The following is a 19439-nucleotide window of genomic DNA, read 5'->3' on the forward strand; positions in this document are numbered from 1 at the left end:
CTCCAATACTCCCATACCTCCAATGACAGCCCCTCTGGTGGCCCACCCGACCGACAATGGGTGCGTCCTTTGCAGAGAGGACCACTATTCAAATGCGCCGCAACAATACCTCGGCCAGGCTAGACCTTTCCCACCTGGCAGTCTTCCACCCAGCGCGAGGCTGTCATTTCCCAATGATGGCTTTTCCATCAGTTCGGAACTGTTCCTGCCTGAACCCTAGGTTTCTACTGTACCTGGGCTGGTACCCTACCCTACGCTACCTTACCCTACCCAGTCACCGCCGGTTTCTCTGGTCTGTGCCAATCACCGAACATTTGAGGAACGCCATGTCCGAAATACCGTTCCCTCCCTCCAATCAGAAGACCACTAGATTGCCTTTGCCTCAATGGATCATTTCCTCCAGGTGTTCCTTGAACACGACCGTTGCCCAGTGCTCTGCCCAGTACGTACTGTACCTGTGGGTGCATCTCGGAACGAGATGCTTTTCCCCCCCTCCTTTCCGAAACGGTCGAGCGCCACCCGAATCCATTCAGAGGCTTCGTGCAGGCTCCATGCTGAACGTTCATCGTACTACGCAGTATCTATCCACCATCCACCATCCACTGCCCCTCCGGAGGCTCAGGGTCTTTCCTCCTTCATTTTCTTCTCGGAGATCACTGTAGATAGATTGCAAGTGATCCGCTGCTCATCAGAAAGTCCCCGAAAAAAACACGGATCGGTTTAATTTGGAGCCGATGAGGAACCCACTCTTGGTGTCGCCGTCGACGGTGGAGAAAAGCCACAGCCTGGTCTCGTGGCAGTCTAGATGGAGAAAGGCGGATTGACACCGCTAAACTGATTGTGGTGGACTAGTAGATTGATACCCTGGCTGCCTTATGGTCGACAAGCCCATTCGTCTGCAATGCGCTCCCAACCCATTGGGATTGGGCAGGAAAGAAGCAGCGAGGGGGAAAAAAAAAAAAAAAAAAAAGAAAAGAAAAAAACAAACGAAAAAGGTAGAGCACACCTAAACGATTTGGACCCTCCTCCCCGCCCAGAAGCATAGCTTGGTTATCTGCAGCAATATGAAGCTATGGCCAATACACCTAGAATGGAGACCAGCATCAAAGAATAAACGAAAAAGCAAAAGCAAAGATAGACAGTCAGGTCAACAGCGTCGGGTTCTACACCTTTACTGATCAAGCATCTGTCCTCCCAATGACCCTCCTATCATCAACCATCGAGATGCAGAACACGTAAGGACCCCGGTCCACCCACAGCCCTCAACAACGGACATGCAGTCGAGTAAACCCCAATAGAGACAAGTGGCCGCCCATGGTGAAACAGTCCAGTTTTACCCTAATAAAAAAAACTATACGGATTGGGGGGGGGACAAGGAGAGATGAGGGCCCTTTCATCGTGATAGGTGCTGTGGGTGGCTGCGCGATTTCTGCCTTTAGTCCCCTCGTGGTTAAGAGCTTCTATGACTTCAGGTGTGTTTCCGGATAATACCGCAAATCGGGGATAGACTTGGTTCTGCGGCTTTTCCAATAATGCTACCATCGAGACCACAAGTATACTTGCTGCACAGATGAGCAGGAGTACGAGGAGGGAGGGAGGTGGAAAAGGATTGCGGCATTATTCTTTCTTTCCCTAATCCGGAAACCCGGGGGGGTTTCTCCGCTCCCTCCGTGATGGATTTGCGCGTCTCTTTGAGTGTTCGGGTTTGGTATAGATGTTCGGCGCTGAAGCTTGCGTGGGATGTATTGCGATGTTCGAGATTGACACTGTCGTTTGGTGGAGATGAGGTGAGGTGAATGGTGATGGTCTCGAATGACTGGATGATTGGGCTTGGGCTTGAGATGGTAGCTACGATACGGCTAATGGGTGACCAGCATATTCAGATACACCCAGTACTCAGGCTGCATTGAGGTGCCTTGTCAACTTCAAAGTACCTGGACCTGCACATACATAGATTACATCACCCCTCGTCCTCACCAGTTCTTAAACGTACCTTCAGGCTTCACATGCGTAGAACAAACGACTGTCGTTTGTGTCTCTTGACATCCCTCTCATCATGAATATAGATGAATGACTTGATAACCGACCGTATCTCCTGAGAATAGTGGAGGAGAAGTTAGCTGCCCATCAGCCTGTCAGCAAGATGGGACGGACAACTGCACCACTGACTCAGTCCTTTCCGCTCACCGTATATTGCAGCGCCTCGCACGCGGATTGGATGTGCGCTACCTGTACTAGGTACAGTCCTTCGCAGTAGGAGTGCTACGATTCTGATTTCGGCATGCTATCTCATTCGCTCCGCAGAATGCTTACACGCAAGCGACGCAGCACAACGTAAAAAAGAAAGAAAAAAAAAAAAAAACTTCGATCTTTGCACGTCATCTGTTCGCTCCATCTCTTGCTCGGGGAGACAGACAAGCGAGTCTCTATTTGGTATCGAAGCAACGATCTTGGTGCCCGGTCCCAGCCGAAAAAAATTGTCGCCAAACCTGCTAGAACACGACATAGGGAAAGCTTGATAGAGAGATTCAAGGGCGCGGGTTTTCTCCCGAATCATGATCCAGCCACTTTTCACCTTCTTCGGCCCCGCGAATACCCATCATCCCTGGTCAAGTCCTTGAAAAGATCAACGAGATCCCATGTCTCGTGACCCTGACGTCTCCATGTCAGCTGAGGATGAAACCGTCAAAGGAACAAAAGCCGGCGCTTCTCAGCAATCTAAATCTTCCACCAAAGGCGATGGGGCTCTTCGACTTGCTCTTTTCTTCTCTTGCAGGTGGTGGTTTACTGGGTGTATTGATCTACATGGTCATGGGTCGAGAGCTTGATTTTCTGGTTAGGATCAAGATGGATCGGGGGTGGTTCTATGGGGCATACGCGGACTGACGTCAAGTTTTCTGGCGGTTTCTTGATGCTGACAGTGGTCGGGTCAGGTCAAGTGTGGTCAGGTCTGGTGAGTGAGTGATCATCTGTGTTGAGGGGCCCTGTCTTTGATGTGACGGTCTAATGGTCGTGGATCAGCGTCGCTGTCTTGCTTCCTATCGGCTGGTGGACACTGATAGAGTGGAAGAGGATGGACTTCTTGCTTGGGTATATGCTATGTCGGTCTCGGCTGAATGTCTAGGAACTTGCCTGTGAATCATGCTTCGAGCGCAACGTTCCGATGTGTTCGATATTCCGTCCGCTGTGTCCGCGCGACAACTACGATCGATGACGAGATCCGCCCGAGACCTTTTCTCTGTCGCGTGGAGCGAAGTCATCGAGACATAGATACGTCAGGGGGACATACACATAGCCTGCGAAGGGCACTCGAGTCGATAAATCCTGATCGGGCATAATGAGGCTGCGTGGAGAGGGAGCTGTGGTAAAGTAGGAAGGGTTGCGGTTTGTTGGTTAGGTCTAGCGAGGGTCTAATGCGGTACGGTACGCCTTTGTCCCTCAGGCTTTGATGATGCATGATATCCCGACTGGGTTGCAGTGGTAAGGGCATGGAGTAGTTTTGTGTTGTGGCATGATTTTGTGGGTGCACTTCTACGGAGTCTGCCTGGACTCTGCGGTGTTGCGCTATGGAACCTCGCGCTGAGCGCGAGTAGAGCCGGTAGGATGGACGGACATGGTTTCGAAACTGTTCCAGGCAGGAATCTTTACCTCACAGAGCAAGCGAGGCTTCTGGCCCACCAACGTGGCTGAGGTTGGTGCATCAGAGCAGCACTGAGGTGCTTTCTTGGCTTCGACACTCATCACCGATCATGATGGTGAGGCAGTTCATACCTGCCTATCTGTGTTTTTGGGGGGATGTACAGTACCTCTGTTGAACTTTGTGTGACGGATGTTGCTGACTGGTGTGAAAGTTCAATCACATTCTATCGAACTGAGTCTGCAGGTCACTATCGACTTTTTGGTGATCAATTTTTACAAATAGCTACACCCTCGTATGCTCTCGAAAGTCCCTTCAGCATAGGGCGAGTTGGTTCTCTCGATGATGTATCTTGGTAAGAGTGTTAATCTGCCAATACCATCGTAGAATCCTTTCTTGTATATGATGTGTGGGTGAACACGGCTATCTAAATTCGTCTGTCTCACTTTCAATCAGCCACAAGACAGCCTTTCTTCATCAGAGCATCCGTGTCCAGTCTCGAGTCGTTATCATATACGTGGGTAAACTATCTCCTCTAGTCTCCAACAGAGCACAAGACGCTCTATTCTTTCTGGGTTATTATTCTAATACGCGACTCTTCGGTCCAGCATGTATCATTCACCTGACATTGTTGCAAACATTCACTATAGAACGACTCCGGTGCACATCATACCCCCTTACACAGGAATGCATGGCCGACGAGGCAGCTCGTATATGACTCGGAACTGTTGCACGAACATTCATGTTCGAACCTTGTATCGGTCTGCGATGGCTATGTTTCCAACATATTGTCTCTATGCACTGGGTGGCTGTGGTGGCGGAGCATCCATCAACTGTGCATGTACAATGTACCGTTCACCTGATGATGATATGTATTCGCAGTTATGTTAATGTAGTCTGGCCGTATCGGACTGTGACTGTTGTATCCAGAGTTTGTTTCTTGAGATGTTTCCCGTATCGTGGCGGCCCCTTCCATGAGCTTCCTTGGGGCTTGGGGTCTCGTGAAGAGGATGGGTCAAGATACTGAATTGACGTGCCCGGCACTCATCTATCCTGTATCCGAGAGGACTATGAGCTCTTGGTGTTATACTCGCTCAGGAGAACCCAAGAATTTACGGATCGCCTTTTCGCGAGAGAGGGAGAGGGAGAGAGGATGTTGATGACAGACCATGCAGTACCGTCGACGAGCAAACGCACTGCTGCTGCCGCTATGTTGCCTCCCGGTCGGAATCAATTGCTTGTGCCATAGCCGAGCAACTCTATATCATCGGGAGCTGTGGCTTGGCTACTATAAACCCACAACACGGGACGGTTAATATGATAGCCGTGGTTCCCGCACGTTGGTTGGATTTGGTCTTACCTATGATCTTAGGATCCCTAGCCCTTGAGAAGTAGTGATAGGGGTTGTACCAGGAACACATAGTGACGGATCTTCCTCTAGCGCACATGGTGACATCCGGCTGGTCAGTGCTCGCACCCCGCCTGTGCAAGAGCGAATCCATTCTTCGTCAACGCGGTACAGAGTTTGCGGTTGGACGCGAAACTGCAGTTCCGATTCGTGCAAGTGGCTTGGACTTGCAGCGAATTTTGAAGACTCGGGGATGGGTGATATGGAACGATTTTTCGATTCCTCGGTTGTTGGTTAATGAACTAGCTATGATCTCAAGGTGGACGACTCTCTTGGTGAATCGCCTCGGATCACGAGGCCTGGTTACTCAAGAACGCTGACAGGACTGCCAGATCAGTGGAATAAAGAACTTCAGATGGTTTGGGGTAGGATTGTTGGTTTGATGGCTGGTCGGAGCCAGCCGCTTGCATTTTGGATTAAGCGATGTCCGGATATATGTTGAGGGATGCAATGTCGGCATAGTGAGATAGAAGACTTGTTTCAGCTCGGCTTCGCTCTTTTCTGCCCCCGTGGAAAGGCTTTTTCTTTCGTACAGTCGTCTGTGTTCAACTCTCAAAGATATAGTTCCATGGCACCGGGTATGAATCTGTTGAATCCGTGGGCTGGGTCGTGTCGCATCTATAGTTAACTTACTAGCTACTTTGAGCTAGTAACGGTTTAGCTTCGAGATAAAGATTCCCGCATCCCGAACATACTCAGAAAATATAGATCCGCACACTTAAACCTTCCCATTCAGAATCTCATAAATAAGTTGCTATAGCAGGTCTATATCGAGAATTGGCTTGGATCCTGTGGTTTGTAGGTAGAGAATCCTCTCGATAGCCCAAGTGCTAGTGATTGGACCTGCCAAGGATGAGTCAAGTTGACCCTGTCATTACATCATCCGCCGATGATCGACTTCGCCGTAGGGCTATGGAGCCACATTCACAATGAGACAATGAGACACGCCAAACCTGTACAACACATCGGAGTGAGCATACCTAAACATTTGCACTTTCCGCCCAAAGAAGGCCGAAGGTGGATGTCTCCAAGACTTATGAATCAGGAGACTGGCCCTTATCATGAGTCCTTACATCATATGTATATTGCTTTTTCTACAATCACAACATCGATCGCCACTATCGCCTTATCCTACAATCTCTATACAGTGATTGGTAGCGATTGACAGACAAAGCACCCTCTGTAATGGTGATCTGAACTAAGCTGTCGCTATAGGAAGATTCGATCCTCAATCACAATCACGGCTCGGGACTGAACACGGATTCCGGGGAAAGGATTGATAACCTGATAACAATCATCCAGCCCGTTGTGCCAATGATCACAACCAGAAAGGTAGTGTGCTTATCGCAATGATGCGCAGCGGTTGAAAATCGCGCTCGCGTGACTGGCTGACAAGGCAGGAGAAATGATTATTAAGATGAAACAAGTGAGAAAAAAAAAAGTAAGGTTTTTTAGACTCCGTGCTGATAGTGGGTGGTGTCGTGATAAGAAGGTTCGGTGATGGAATCGCGATTGTGATGGAGGGTGGCCCGGGGGAAAGCGAGAAGCAGCCTGCCTATAAAGACACCATGGCGACTGGCTGCTCTTTTTTGCTTCTCGAACTGGAACTAACACTTTGTTCATCGAGATGCGAATCTACCCGATACCCCAAGGGCAACAGAAATCACGTTCGTGAGGACGGACAGGGCTCTCTCCAGGATTTTCCTCGGCAACTGGTCTGGGGTCGGAGAATGCGGAGAAAGAAAGAGGAGATGGTTCGAAACCACCAGTCAAATAGCCTCACTTTATCGGCGCTCTCGGAGTTCGGGCAGGAGGAGATGAATTTCGACACTTGTTTAGATGATAACAATGAGTTTCAGCCATGCCCCGGTCGATCGATAGGGCATTCCACGACGGTGATTCGATTGTCTCACTCGCAACCCCCCTTTCTGATTGATGACTGTGAGGACAGATTGCAGGGTTGCAGGTACGACCCAAATGTTAGACGTGGTTCCTTATCTTGACAGCCGTCCTCAACGGATGTCAATCTGCAGAGTTATCAAGGCGATCGAAACCTTCGGCGACTGAGACGGCCAAAAAAAGGTGAGCACTGCAGTACATAATCCAGGCCCATCCCGGGCTTGTGAATCTCATTTTCCTTCCTGTGTCTCTTGAGTGAGCGAGTGGCTGTGTTTCAAGCTCGCCCTGACCGCCATTTGAAGTGGTGATGGATGAACTCGATGGAGGTTTCCTGTAGGGGAAACTGAAAGGGGCAATTGCGAGCAGAAGGTGGATGCTGTTGTTGGGCACTCTTTTGGCTGCATCGGCCTTTTCTTCCTCTCTCAATGCCTTCTTGTGAGGTCGGATTGTCTATCATTGACATCCATGGGATACTTTTTATCTTCTCTTATGCACCACGGCCTACTCCACACTTTCTCCCACACTTTACCCCATCCAGATCCAATCCATTACGGCTCGCCAATCCAGCCATCGACTATATCCTCTAACTACAGTCCACTACCGCTGCACATCCACCCCACCACCCGTCAGCCTAAATTCCTCTGAAGGTTGAGACGGGTTTTTGTCAAGACACTTCCCTTTTGGTCACGTCACGCCTAGTCGTCCTCCTCCCTGAGGTCACTGTCCTGGAATGTTGATCAAGCCGCCTACAGAGCTTCAGGTCGGGCGCTCGGAAGCCGACTTTGAACCTATCGCTTCGTATTGCAAGTGCGCCCGCGACAGCCGCATCATGTACGAGTAAGTAAGTAGGTAAGCATCTGACCAATTTGACCAATCCTGCAGTCAGCATTTAACAAACCTGGCTGCCTTCTATGGAGGTCCAAGGAGGACGAGCCATCCTCGTCCTCATGGTGCAACCGACACAGGATGACCAGATGAACTCTGTCACACTCCACCTCCATCAACCCGTCTGCCAAGCAAAGGATTCCTGGATTAGGCATTCCGCAGCTGATTGAAGGTTTGGAGAGGATGAAAGGATGCGTGAGATGGCGGATCAAGCTCAGCATCTCGGGAGCGGGTTAGTTTGGGGGAGGGGGTAAACTTATGGGGTACTCCGTACTCCGTACAACCAGCCGGTTTCCACCTTCCCTTCCCTTTCTCGTGCTTCCGTCATCCAGCAGCAATGACGAAAGTCCCATAGTGTTCGACCTCCCGGAAGTGGACCTGAGCCGTCTATCGCTATACATTATGGACGGATGAACTATCATCCCTCGACGCTGGGTAAAGTCTACATTTGCCTTCTCCTGAGTCAATTACCTCCGGTCGGTGGCGTCCTTGCTTGATTGTCCGTGGTGAATGTTGCATGATGTTTTTTTTGGAAGGGGGGGGGGCGTTACTTTGCCTCACACACGGCAAGGGAGCTTTAACCGACAATCCCCCCCTGAAACAATCATCCAAACCTGCCGAAGGTTGATCCCGATCACGTCGACCAGGCTTGAGGCATGCTATTACGACAGTGGACTTACTCGAGCGGGTTAGACCCAGGCACGCCCAATTGTCCAGTTGGTCAGTGTGTTGATCCAGGGTGCCGTCGGAAGTTGGAAAGCTGCATCCGGACGAGAAAGGGAACAGCCCTAAGCCGTGCTTGGTTGCGTGGCTGTCGTCTCGGATCCCTGCCGCCCAGGCTATACGGACTATCTTATAGTGGATGGTGAGTTGCCATTGGACGCCTCTTGGATAGTTTGACTCTGGTGGTTGACGGAGGGTTGACGGGGGATGACGGAGGTTGATGGGAAGGTGGTGGTGGTTGATCTGACCCGCGATCTCGAGTCATGGATGATGGAACTTGAAGCTGAAGGTGGGTGCCTCGCTCCGAGGAACCACTTGTTAGTCATCCGGAGATAAGACGAACGGACCAGTCAGCCATCCAACAAACAGTCCAAACAGTCCAAACACTCCTCTACTGCGGGTTGACCTTCGCCTCCCTTTCCTCTTCCAGCGCCGAACTCTATAATTGCCTTTGCCACTTCACCCGCCCACTCATGTCATTTGCGGAACGACAGATGCCTCGTGCCATGGGGCAAAATTATCCACCTGCACACACCACCCACCTCTTTTAGCATGTGAGCTGATCCTCTGCCTTCTTCCTCTGCTGATGTTGTGCTGAATACCAGTGAACTGTTATGTTATGTTGCCTTCCTCCCACCCCCACCCCCACCCCCCGCTGTCCGCGTACGGTCGCTTGGTGCAGTACTGTACTCTGTACTTTTGATTGATGCTGGTCGAACAGAAGCCGAGGTCACGATTATGTTGCCTAGCTCATTTACCCGGACAACGATTGGTCCCGATGACCAAGGCTAATTACACTCTTATCAGCTTATCTGCGACTTCTTATCTCTGGTCCATTATGGGTCGTTTAGCGTGGTCGACACCGATTATCAAGCACTAGCGCGGTGGACCTCGCGGTCGTTCCTCGCGTGGGGCCGAAAGGGAACAAAACGTGCTCTAGGAACTTTGTCTTTTGGAACAATGGGGACGGTATGGCCCGTCTGGCAGTAGTCAGTAGCCAGACAGAAGTCCTGTGCTCTCTTGCCCGTCTTGTTCACTGGGACCCCGGACTCGACACAGACCGACAATGAGGGGCTACGTAACGGTCACCGTGGACGTCCTGGCCAGGGCCTGGCTCTATCTATCACATCTCGTCTCCATTCTTTACAGTACGCCTAGCTCCGCCGGTCTCGCCACCGCAGGGGTTGGGATGACGGGGGTGGATGTGGCCGACTCTTGCTCCGTGCTTCTGACACCGCCATGTGCACTGTGCTTCGGAGATGCGAATGGGTCCCTTTCTCGAGAAGGATGACGATGATGTTAAGGACGATGATCACCAGCGTCATCATTAATTTGAGCCGGGATGTCCCAGCACTACTCTGGACCATAGCTGTCGAGCCAAGATGGATTGATCTGTTATCACCAGAGCTCGAACCGACTCGGGTACTCTTCTTGACGCGATCTAGTAGCTGCATATCCGAACGGGGATCTGGCCATGGAAGACTACGATGCCGACCGGGGTGCCAATTCGACTGCTTCAAGACTGATGCGTCTGTCTGTCTAGGCCGCGCCTCTCTTGCCTCTAGACGCTGGGCTTGTGTTCGAGGTAAAGTTAGCAATGACCCGCCGTGCAGGGTGGATCGGCATTCATCAACCTGAATCGTGGTAATCTCCATTGATTAATATTCCAGACAGTGGGAGTGGAACAAAAGGGAGGGGTTGCGGCTGTAGGGATTACAATCGTAGCGTGGGTGGCCATTTCTCCCTTCCATGCCAACAGCTTGTGTACAGTACTGCCGCCGGTTGTCAATGCTTGTTTTCTCCGGGTGATACGCGCTTGAAACGGGTGTGACGAGCGTGACATTACCGAGTGAGATTACCGGGTCATACACGGGCTCGGGTAAGTTAGGGAGTTCGGGCAGCTCAGCCTTCTCGGTGAAGTAGCAAAGTAGTACAGCAGTCAGTGCATGGTATGGAGTACAGTAGACTGACTACTGTCCCGGAGGACGGTCCTCCCATGGTTTCCCCCCCTCTCTTCTGTATGCTTTTGCTACTTGCCTGCTACTGGACAGGCACCTGCTGCCTTGAGGTTAGCTGCAGCTTTTGTGGGGGGGATTTTTCCGAACGCACCCAACATCAAGCTTCCACTCATCCGGTGACGGAAAGCCAGGGAGCATTGATCACCTTCTCAAACTGTGAAGAGATCCAATGCAAGAAAAGGTTATGTCATGATCTGGTGGCCATCGCCATACTTAGAGCGAAGCTTGGGGACTTGACGTCGACTCATCTACGCCTGGTTACCTGCACTAAACCCACACACCCACCACCGTGCTCGGGAGGAAAGAGGACAGCAACCTTAAATTTGAGCGGTTGTCAAGGACTGGCTCCAAGCCATGTGCTTGACCGGGCGGTGGTCCGTCCTATTCGATTAAAAGAGGGTTGGGGGGGGGGGGGGAGGGGGTGTAAAAAGGGGGTGGGGGGGGGGGGGAGCAGTGTCTCTCGTCCGGACCAGACGGACTGCCCGAAACGAAGTGTGTCCCATGGCATGGTCCCGCCCCGCCGTGCACAGGGACACCGACTGAACACCAACATGCTCTACAGTTACGATGCACGGTGCGATCATTCCGTCGGGATTGCCAGTGGCTGGTAGGTTGGTCCCTTGCTTTTTCACTCCAGTCGCTCTACCCCGTATCCCTCCCTCCTTTTCTTCTCCCCGTTCGGAGACACAGACATAGGTCCGGGTTCAGACTCGCCGTTCTGTTTCTCCGACGAACGGCGCCGTTTCCTTATTCGATACATCAATGACCTCCAATGCAATAAGGGCGATAGCTGCGTACTCCTAGTATCTTAAATTCACCGGGCGAATCCTAATTGCAGCTTCGCTACTCCAACAGCATCAAACGATGCAGTGGCTACTCTTTCGGCCCAGAAAAAGGAAGGAGGTGGGGATTGGTCCGACATGCATGTAAAGCTGCATCGTCTGTCCCTGTTCGGATTTGATTCCAACAAGGTGCTGTTTAGTCTGCTACTAGTCGAGAGGGTACGTAGTTAAGGTCGCGACTACTCGGGGAGAAAGAGATGAGGGGGGCAGGGGAGGGCGCAAAGACGCTCAGATCCCCTGGGTCTCGCGCCGGGCATAATTATAGAGACCCTAGCTATAATAATTGCCTGCGATTCGGCCGGTCATCGGCAGGGGAGGTGAAGAGCGAGGGTCATGGTATAGATCCGCTGGCTGCGGACAACAACACCAGGTCACCGGTACCGCTTAGGGTACAAGGGAAAGTCTCCGTGAAAGATCCGAACTCGAACAACGGAAACCCCCATTTCCCCTCCCTCCCAATCCCTCTTAACCCACGCAGGCTCTTATCGTTTCCCATCGTATCACCGTTTAGTGAGGAGGTGAAAGCCAGAAACGCTGAGGGAAAGTGAAGAGGGCATTCTGTCTGCGGACTGTCCAGAGGGAAAGAAAAGGGCGGGGGGGGGGGGGGGGATCGGAGCGAGTCAACAACAGGTGGGAAATCTCATCCCGAGGCTCCCGACTGAATCATCCCGCTGGGAGGACGTGTATGCATGTACAGTACTACACACTGCACTGTGTAGACTTATTGACTGTACGTCTTAGCAGTGAAGACAAGAAACGATGGCTTGGCGTTTTCCGACCACTTTATTTTCATACTCTAGTAGTATATGTGCTTAGCAGAGTAGTTCGTATAGCCTGCCCACTCTTTGCCCCCCTCCCTCTGGCTGCGTTGGACCCAAAGTACCCTCCCCACCTCCGGTTGGTTATAGTTGCTGGGGAGGGGATTTGCTGAGCGTGATTGGTGGGGACCGAGACAACCACAGAGAGAATCCGGATCGGTTTCTCATTTGGGTCTTGGGTTGGGTGTGTCTAGCTCGGAGAGTGGGGATTTTCTAGGCTTCTTAAGACTTGCCTACGTATAGGACCTTTCCCGTTTCTTCACTTCGTTTGAAGGGCGACCGTCTATGGGATTGGCTTTGATTGATATAAAATAGAGAGAAGGGAGACGGAGAGAGAGAATATATCCCTGTTGCCGGAAGTCTGATGTCACTATGTATCATGGCCGATGTATTCTTAAAAAGTTGCAGCAGAGAGATTAGGTCGAGGAAGATACCAGATTGAGGAGAAAAGAGTGAGAGAGGAGAGAGGGGGGCAACACTTTTGTCTCTTTCATGATTGTTGGTAGCAGACTGGCAAGTACTCGAGTAGCAGTAATCCCCGGGAGGCGGAGACCAGTCAAAACAGAGGAAACAAGTGAATCTCAAATCATAACCAATTGTTTGAAGTTAATCTACCTGCGCAGCTTACTTTTTAGTGTTGCTGGGTCTTCGAGAAAGTCGTTCCCCTCCCCCCATCCAAAATAACCGCTAATCTTCGGGTTGGAGGTTTCGGTAATACTGCGGTATGGACTAGAAAGACTAGACACATAGATACATGCTGTACATACTCGTACTGCGTACTGTACTCGGAGGTTGTGTAGTCCCTTCCCTCTCTCTCCCTCTCTCACACACACCCTGGCCCTGCATCGAGCTTACCTTACCTTAGTTTTCCCGGCCACGGCAGTGCTTCTTTGGATCTAAAAAAGAACCTGCCTAATTACTGCACTGCATTCGCCTAGTGTCGCGCCTACTGCATGTTCGGATGGAGATTGCCTCCATCCTGCCTGCGGATCTAGGCCGAAAGACACGAACGCGGACTAGCATTGGGAGGAGGAGGGGCAACGGAGAGAGCAAAGAGAGGGGGGAAAGAAGCGATACCCTTCAGGACAACAAGCAACAATGAATGACATCCAGAGAGAAAGCTCGAGGTTGATACCCGACATCGCAATGGATCAAACCAGCTTTGGAGTATGGATACCAACCCCTACACTAAATCACACTTGTATATAAGACATCATCCCGCAACGTCAATGGGGAGGTTTTAACTGGGGAATCCCTCTTTTGTTCTTTTGGATTTTCGCTGTCGTCCTCTTCCTCCCCTTCTCTCGTTCTCTCTCGTCTTTCGACTTCTTCCCCTTCTTCTCTCCTAACCCTCGATTTCCCCCTCCAGGCCTCTTTTCCCATTAGATTCAGCGGAACGGAGACTCCATTTAAATTACCAGACCAGACGCCCGCTGCCAAGCGACAAATCAGAAACAGGCAGCCCGTTCGCTCGGTACGGGAGGTGGATTCGGTCTTGCCCCCCAATTTAACCTATTGGCGGACCACTGGGATTGTCTACTTCTGCCTAGGTTATTAAGTAGGTAGGTACACCTTTTCTTTGGACGAGAAACGAAGGCTGTCTCTCCCCATTGGCAAATCGTTTCAATTCTAAGCACCGCTTGCCGTGAGTCTGAAATAATAATTAGATCTCATTGTCTCGCTTTCCATTTCCCCCTCCCCCCTTCGCCTTCCCCCAAAACCAGACACTATAATTTTCTTGATTAATGATCCTGTCGCGTTTCGATCTCCATCGTCATCAGTCATTGATTTGCCTCTTATGTGCCGCAGCCTTTTAAGTTACTGACGGGTTGTCAGACTTGGAGACAAGACTTACATCTAACTACTAGTAGTCATTACATCCAGCCATTTGATCCAGGGTTTCTCAACTTCTCTTTTTACTCTCTTCAATTCCTGTCTTCTTCTTTCTCTTGAATTACCCTCGTGATTCTACTTCTCTTGGTGGCCTTCCATTTTCTCTTCCCTTTTTTTTTCTCTTCTTTGCCTCGCCCATTCCCATTGCCCTTGTCTACGATATAGTTTCTCACCGCGTCATGTGTTGGAGGGTCTAGCCCCTCCCCTCCCGTCAGCCATCAGCATCATCAGCAAGCAGCAACTACCGACAAGACAAGACAACACCACGACTAGATCTTCATTCCACTACCAGTGATCTGCTGCCCATTTGACCATTTACCCATTCGACAAGGCAACCCAGGCCCTGTGTAATTGCGACCATCCGACTTTCTTCGAGGGTAGGGAAATCATTAAGGTGGAACAACACGGGGAATTCTTTTTCTCTTTCTGTCTCTCACATCAGGCTTTCGCACTTTCTCATACCAGGTATGCACGCACCATCCCATGGATTGAATCAGGAAAAGCCGGCGATAGGGCCAGGGACTTGCATCCTGCTGCGATCGAAGGCAAAGCAACGGCCGCTGTTGATTCGATTGATCTCACCATCATTTGGTTCTTCTTTCTTATTCTTCTTTCTTTCCACTAGAAAAAGTAGCTTCGCTTCTCCTACACCTCCGGCTGAACTGCCGTCCTCCCCTCCTCTTCCTCATCCTCGCCTATTCGGGATTGTTCATCTATTAATATTGATCCCAAGACGAAGAGAGACTGTCTGCCTTTTTTGGGACAAGAACTGAGTGGGTTTTAACCTTTTTTTTTCTTCTTCTTTTCTATTCTGCTTTCTTTTTGACATATTAATACTGTCAACCTTCTCTCTCTGCACCTATCCCTACCTTACATATTGTCCTCATTCGATCCCTACACACTTGAGAGTTTGCTGGGATCTCTTTTCCGATTATTATCCGGAGAATTGACCACCAGACGGTCAAAGAGTCCAAGAAGAAGAGTTGCAGCGTGAGTTCGAGAGAGTTTGAATTGAATTGGTCGTGTTTTATTTATTTTTGATTTGTTTTTTTGGAGGGGGATATTCGTTTAGGGCGGGTAGAGAGGAAATCTTTCTTTCTTTGCCAGAGATTCATTGTTGTTTCATGGCTCGTGCTGCCAAACCAACACCCACCCGACCAATCCCCCCACTTCAAACTGTACTACTGCTGCTGTCTCTGTCTCTCTGCTGCTACTGTTGCTGCTGCTGCTTGCTGCTGCTGCTGCTTCTCCGACTCTTTCCCGTCTCTTTCCTCCTCCCTCCCACTCCCTTTTTGCACTTTCCGTCTTCCTCTCCGTCTCCTTCGCTCTCTCTCTTTTCCCCCGTCCCGGGTTTTGTCGTGGTGGTGTCGAGTCGGGTCTGATCGACTCTCTCCGCACCGACAGTTACTCATTCACTCATTCACTCCCTCGTCAATATTTCACTTTCTTGTCTGTTCTTCCTTTTCTTCCACCTACTCCTCTTCTTCTTCTACTTATCCAAAAATTGGTGGTGTGTTCTCTCTTCCCCTTCCCCTTCCCTTCCAATCAATCAATTCCCTGCTGCTTGCTCTCTGTTTAGTCTTTCTTGGTGGTTTTTTTTTTTTCTTTTCTCTTCCTTTTCCCCCCTCCACCTCCACCACCACCACCACCACTACTGCAACTTCCTTCCTCTATTCTTATCGCCTTTCCCGCTTGGTCCCTTTCGCCCGTCTTTCCCAATCGCGCTTTTCTGCAGCCCTTATCTGGCCCGGGCTTCGACTCTCTCGACTCCCACTAGTTCTTTCTAGTCGTTTTCTTTTCTTTTATTATAATTCTTTATTAATCACTTGAGTCTCCGTCAGATTGCCCTGTTTCTGCCCGGTCTGCCCCTCGTGGGCCCTGCCAATAGCATTCGCCCCCTCCCCCCAAAACCCACACCCAGATTCGGTCATGATGTCTGGGTTGAGTGGTGTGCGACCGACGCAATCCGCGGCATTTGCCTCGACCTTACATTCCGCCGACCCCGACCGCCGCTCCTCCACCACTACCACTACCACTACCTCCAACAACTATCGGTTCCCTCACCCTCCTCCTCCCTCGTCCTCTCAACTCTCAGACGATCTCTCCTTCGATTCTCCCATCTCGCCGGCCGATTCCTCTCAGGCTCAGGACGGTTTACTTCACGACTCGCTGTTTCCCGAGTGGAAGTCCCCCCGAGAGAGTAACGACTGTCCGGATGAGATGCAAAGGAATGACCCTTTAGCGACTCAGATATGGAAGCTCTATTCTAGAACAAAGGCCCAGCTCCCCAACCAGGAGCGTATGGAGAACTTGACCTGGCGCATGATGGCAATGAGTCTGAGACGCAAGGAACGGGAACGCGTTGAGCAGTCTAGGTAGGTGGCGTCCGCATCACCGCCTCTCCCCCCACGGTCGCTCTTGCGGCAATGATCGCTCACATATTTCCCCATGCCAGCCTGTCGACGAGACACAGCATTTCAGGACCGAGTGGGATCGCCCAGCTACGTCTGGCCGACCGGACACCAGTCGCCTCGCACCAATCCTCCACCACCGACCTGGCCTCGGATCCCATGAATCTCGACGATTTCATTGTTCCCTTCGAATCTCCTTCCGACCACCCCTCTTCTGTGACAACCAAGGGCGAGACCAACTCGGCCGCTATTCCGATCAAATCCACTCGAAAGGATCATCTGGTGGAGCCAACCCCCGTGCCCGCCTCGTTTACCCACCCTCCTCAAGACCAGCGGAAGAACAGCGAATTTGGCTACGTGCCTCGTCGGGTCCGCAAAACTAGTATTGACGAGCGCCAGTTTTTCGGTCTCCAGGTTCCTACCCGCAAGCGACCGGCCGAAGCGTCCCCGCAAGTGCCACCCCTGTCGAGCGCGATGTTGGCCCACCATGACCCCGACCTGGCGGGTGCTGTGCCCGACTACACACTGGATGCGTCGTCGGCGTTTGGATTGCACCACGGCAACCACCAGCCCGCTCACCCCTCCAACCACACTTCTCCCAATGTGCCGTTTGGCTTGGATACGTTCAACCTTGGCGACGACCCGATCCTGACCTCAGCGGGTCCCTACCAGACCAATTTCACGTTTTCCCCCAGCGATTCGCCCATGACGTCAGGAAACCCGTTTGCCAATCTGTACGCTCACACACCTGTCGCATCATCCCTGAACTCGACCGATTTTTTCTCCCCCCCGCCTTCGGGGTACCAGTCGACGGCCTCCACGCCGCAGCCGGCCTATGACGGCGAGCATAATCTGTATTTTGACATGCCGTCGATTGAGGCGCGTACGCAGCGGCGGGTTCCCAACTACGTCACGCATCGCTCGTCGAATCTGTCGGCATCGTTGCAGCCACGTTACATGTACAACCAGAATCAGGACCAGTCCCACCATGCCAGCAACCCTCCCTCCTCGATGCACTCCCCCGGCTACCCTATACCCCAGCCGCAGCACGTGGATCCGACCCAGGTTTTGGGCGACTTTGGCACGGGCGCTTCCCACGCAGCCATGTTCAGCTTTGGGGCTGATTCGGACAACGAGGATGACGATGTGAACCAATTTTCCGACCGTGCCGGGTTGGCCATGCCCAACGATCTGGCTGATGAGGCTGCGGACCTCAATGCTGGGATGCAGTGGGATGCTCAATTTCCGGGCTCATTCCACTCGCTGCCCGGGTTTGCGGCTCAGCATCGCAAGCATGTGACTATCGGGTCGGCTGACATGATGGATACCCCGAGTGAGTGGAACCAAAGCGGCAGTCTGGGCCGGACGCACGGGTCGGCCGCCTCGGTCAGCGAGGTTCGCAACCGGGAGCAGGATCCCCGTCGGCAGAAGATTGCGCGCACGACCTCCACCCCGAACACTTCTCAGCTGCTACGTCAGAGCATGAACGCCAATAATACCTCTCACACGTCCCCCAACACCCCACCCGAGTCTGGTCTGAGCAGTGCCGTCCCGTCCCGTCCGGCCAGCCCCGGAGGCTCCAAGAACGGCGAGAGCAGCGGGCCGACCACCTGCACGAACTGTTTTACTCAAACGACTCCCTTGTGGCGTCGCAACCCGGAAGGGCAGCCTCTGTGTAACGCCTGTGGCTTGTTCCTGAAATTGCATGGTGTGGTGCGGCCCCTGTCACTCAAGACGGACGTGATCAAGAAGCGCAACCGCAGCAGTGCCAATAGTCTGGCGGTCGGTGCGTCGCGGTCGTCGAAGAAGTCGGTGCGCAAGAACTCGGTGCAACAGGCGAGTGTGACCACGCCCACCTCGAGCAGGGCTCAGAGTGGCACGACCTCGTCGGAGTCCCCGCCTGCAATGCCCGGGGGTCCGCCGCCCTCCAGCCGTGCTGCGGGAGTAGTGCCTATTGCGGCTGCGCCTCCGAAGTCGACCCCGACAACATCCTCCCCTGGCCAGGCTCGCACTTCGGTTCAAGTGGCGCCTAAGCGTCAGCGTCGGCTGGAAAAGGCCACGGACGTGGACGCTATGGATGATTCCAACAAGTCGAGTCTCTCGTCGGCGGGTCGTTCGAAGGTGGTGCCATTGGCTCCGGCCATGGCCCCTGCTGCCGCTAACCCTGTCAACCACAGTATTGCTGGTGGACAGGGAGCGAGTCAAGAGTGGGAATGGTTGACAATGAGTCTGTGAGGGCAGCTCATCACTCGCCTTTTCTTTTTCTTTTTTTTTTTTTTTCCCCTCTTACCTTAATCTCGATAATCGTCGACTTTCGATACATTTCATTGTCGACCACCCTATCAACACTCCTTCAAAATCTCTACCATGATATAGACATGATGACCCCGTCGACTCCAGTCGCAGTCGAATCCAAGCCGATTGCATATTCTCGCTAGCCGAGTGGATTCGCAGTGTGACCCTTCCTAATGAACTCTTTCTTGAGTCGGCATGTGGAACTTCCCTTATCTTTTTTTAGGGGATGGCCGGAAGCAACAGAATAATGGCGTGATGCTTTTTATCGAGCGACAGGTGAAAAGATCCGGATGACGATGACCCTCCCTCTTCTTTTTCCTATCTTCAAGGGCGGAATTATCAGCTTGATGATGTTGTTGTTGTGAACTTTGTGTGTGTGATTTGTTTTATCTTGCTTGATACAATCGCGTCTGTCCCGGCTCCCAGTCTTGTTGTTTTTGTTTGTCTTTCGTTTTTGATTTGGTTTTTTTTTTTTTTTTTTTTCTATTGGGACTTGGGACCGGGCAGAAGTGCGCATCTCATTGTTTGGTTTTGGAACTTTGTTAAATGCGGATAGAGTTTCATGGATGAGTTTATGCTTTATGTTTATGTCGATGGCTTTTTTATGGTT

The 19439-nt window shown here is 51.7% G+C and overlaps 4 protein-coding genes across 4 annotated transcripts; 3 read left to right on the forward strand and 1 right to left on the reverse strand.

The window, feature by feature from the left end:
* Nucleotides 1-2644: 2644 nt before the first annotated feature.
* BO82DRAFT_123451 (uncharacterized protein) lies at nt 2645-3024 on the forward strand. Its single transcript, XM_025629900.1, has one exon. The coding sequence runs from the start codon at nt 2677-2679 to the stop codon at nt 2884-2886; it is 210 nt and encodes a 69-aa protein (XP_025490005.1). The 5' UTR covers nt 2645-2676; the 3' UTR covers nt 2887-3024.
* Nucleotides 3025-3140: 116 nt separating this feature from the next.
* On the reverse strand, nt 3141-4061 carry BO82DRAFT_356014 (uncharacterized protein). Its single transcript, XM_025635603.1, has 2 exons — nt 3852-4061; nt 3141-3797 (listed from the first exon to the last, which is right to left on the reverse strand). The coding sequence occupies exon 2, from the start codon at nt 3739-3741 to the stop codon at nt 3565-3567; it is 177 nt and encodes a 58-aa protein (XP_025490006.1). The 5' UTR covers nt 3742-3797; nt 3852-4061; the 3' UTR covers nt 3141-3564.
* Nucleotides 4062-6386: 2325 nt separating this feature from the next.
* Nucleotides 6387-7288, forward strand: BO82DRAFT_123537 (uncharacterized protein). The gene is made up of 2 exons (XM_025629901.1): nt 6387-7127; nt 7247-7288. Exon 1 carries the CDS (start codon nt 6563-6565, stop codon nt 7046-7048), a length of 486 nt encoding a protein of 161 aa, XP_025490007.1. The 5' UTR covers nt 6387-6562; the 3' UTR covers nt 7049-7127; nt 7247-7288.
* Nucleotides 7289-15923: 8635 nt separating this feature from the next.
* On the forward strand, nt 15924-18930 carry BO82DRAFT_123578 (uncharacterized protein). The gene is made up of 2 exons (XM_025629902.1): nt 15924-16498; nt 16579-18930. Exons 1-2 carry the CDS (start codon nt 16053-16055, stop codon nt 18767-18769), a joined length of 2637 nt encoding a protein of 878 aa, XP_025490008.1. The 5' UTR covers nt 15924-16052; the 3' UTR covers nt 18770-18930.
* Nucleotides 18931-19439: the final 509 nt, after the last annotated feature.

The sequence above is a fragment of the Aspergillus uvarum genome (genome assembly GCF_003184745.1).
Source record: "Aspergillus uvarum CBS 121591 unplaced genomic scaffold BO82scaffold_42, whole genome shotgun sequence".
Lineage (NCBI taxonomy): Eukaryota > Fungi > Ascomycota > Eurotiomycetes > Eurotiales > Aspergillaceae > Aspergillus > Aspergillus uvarum.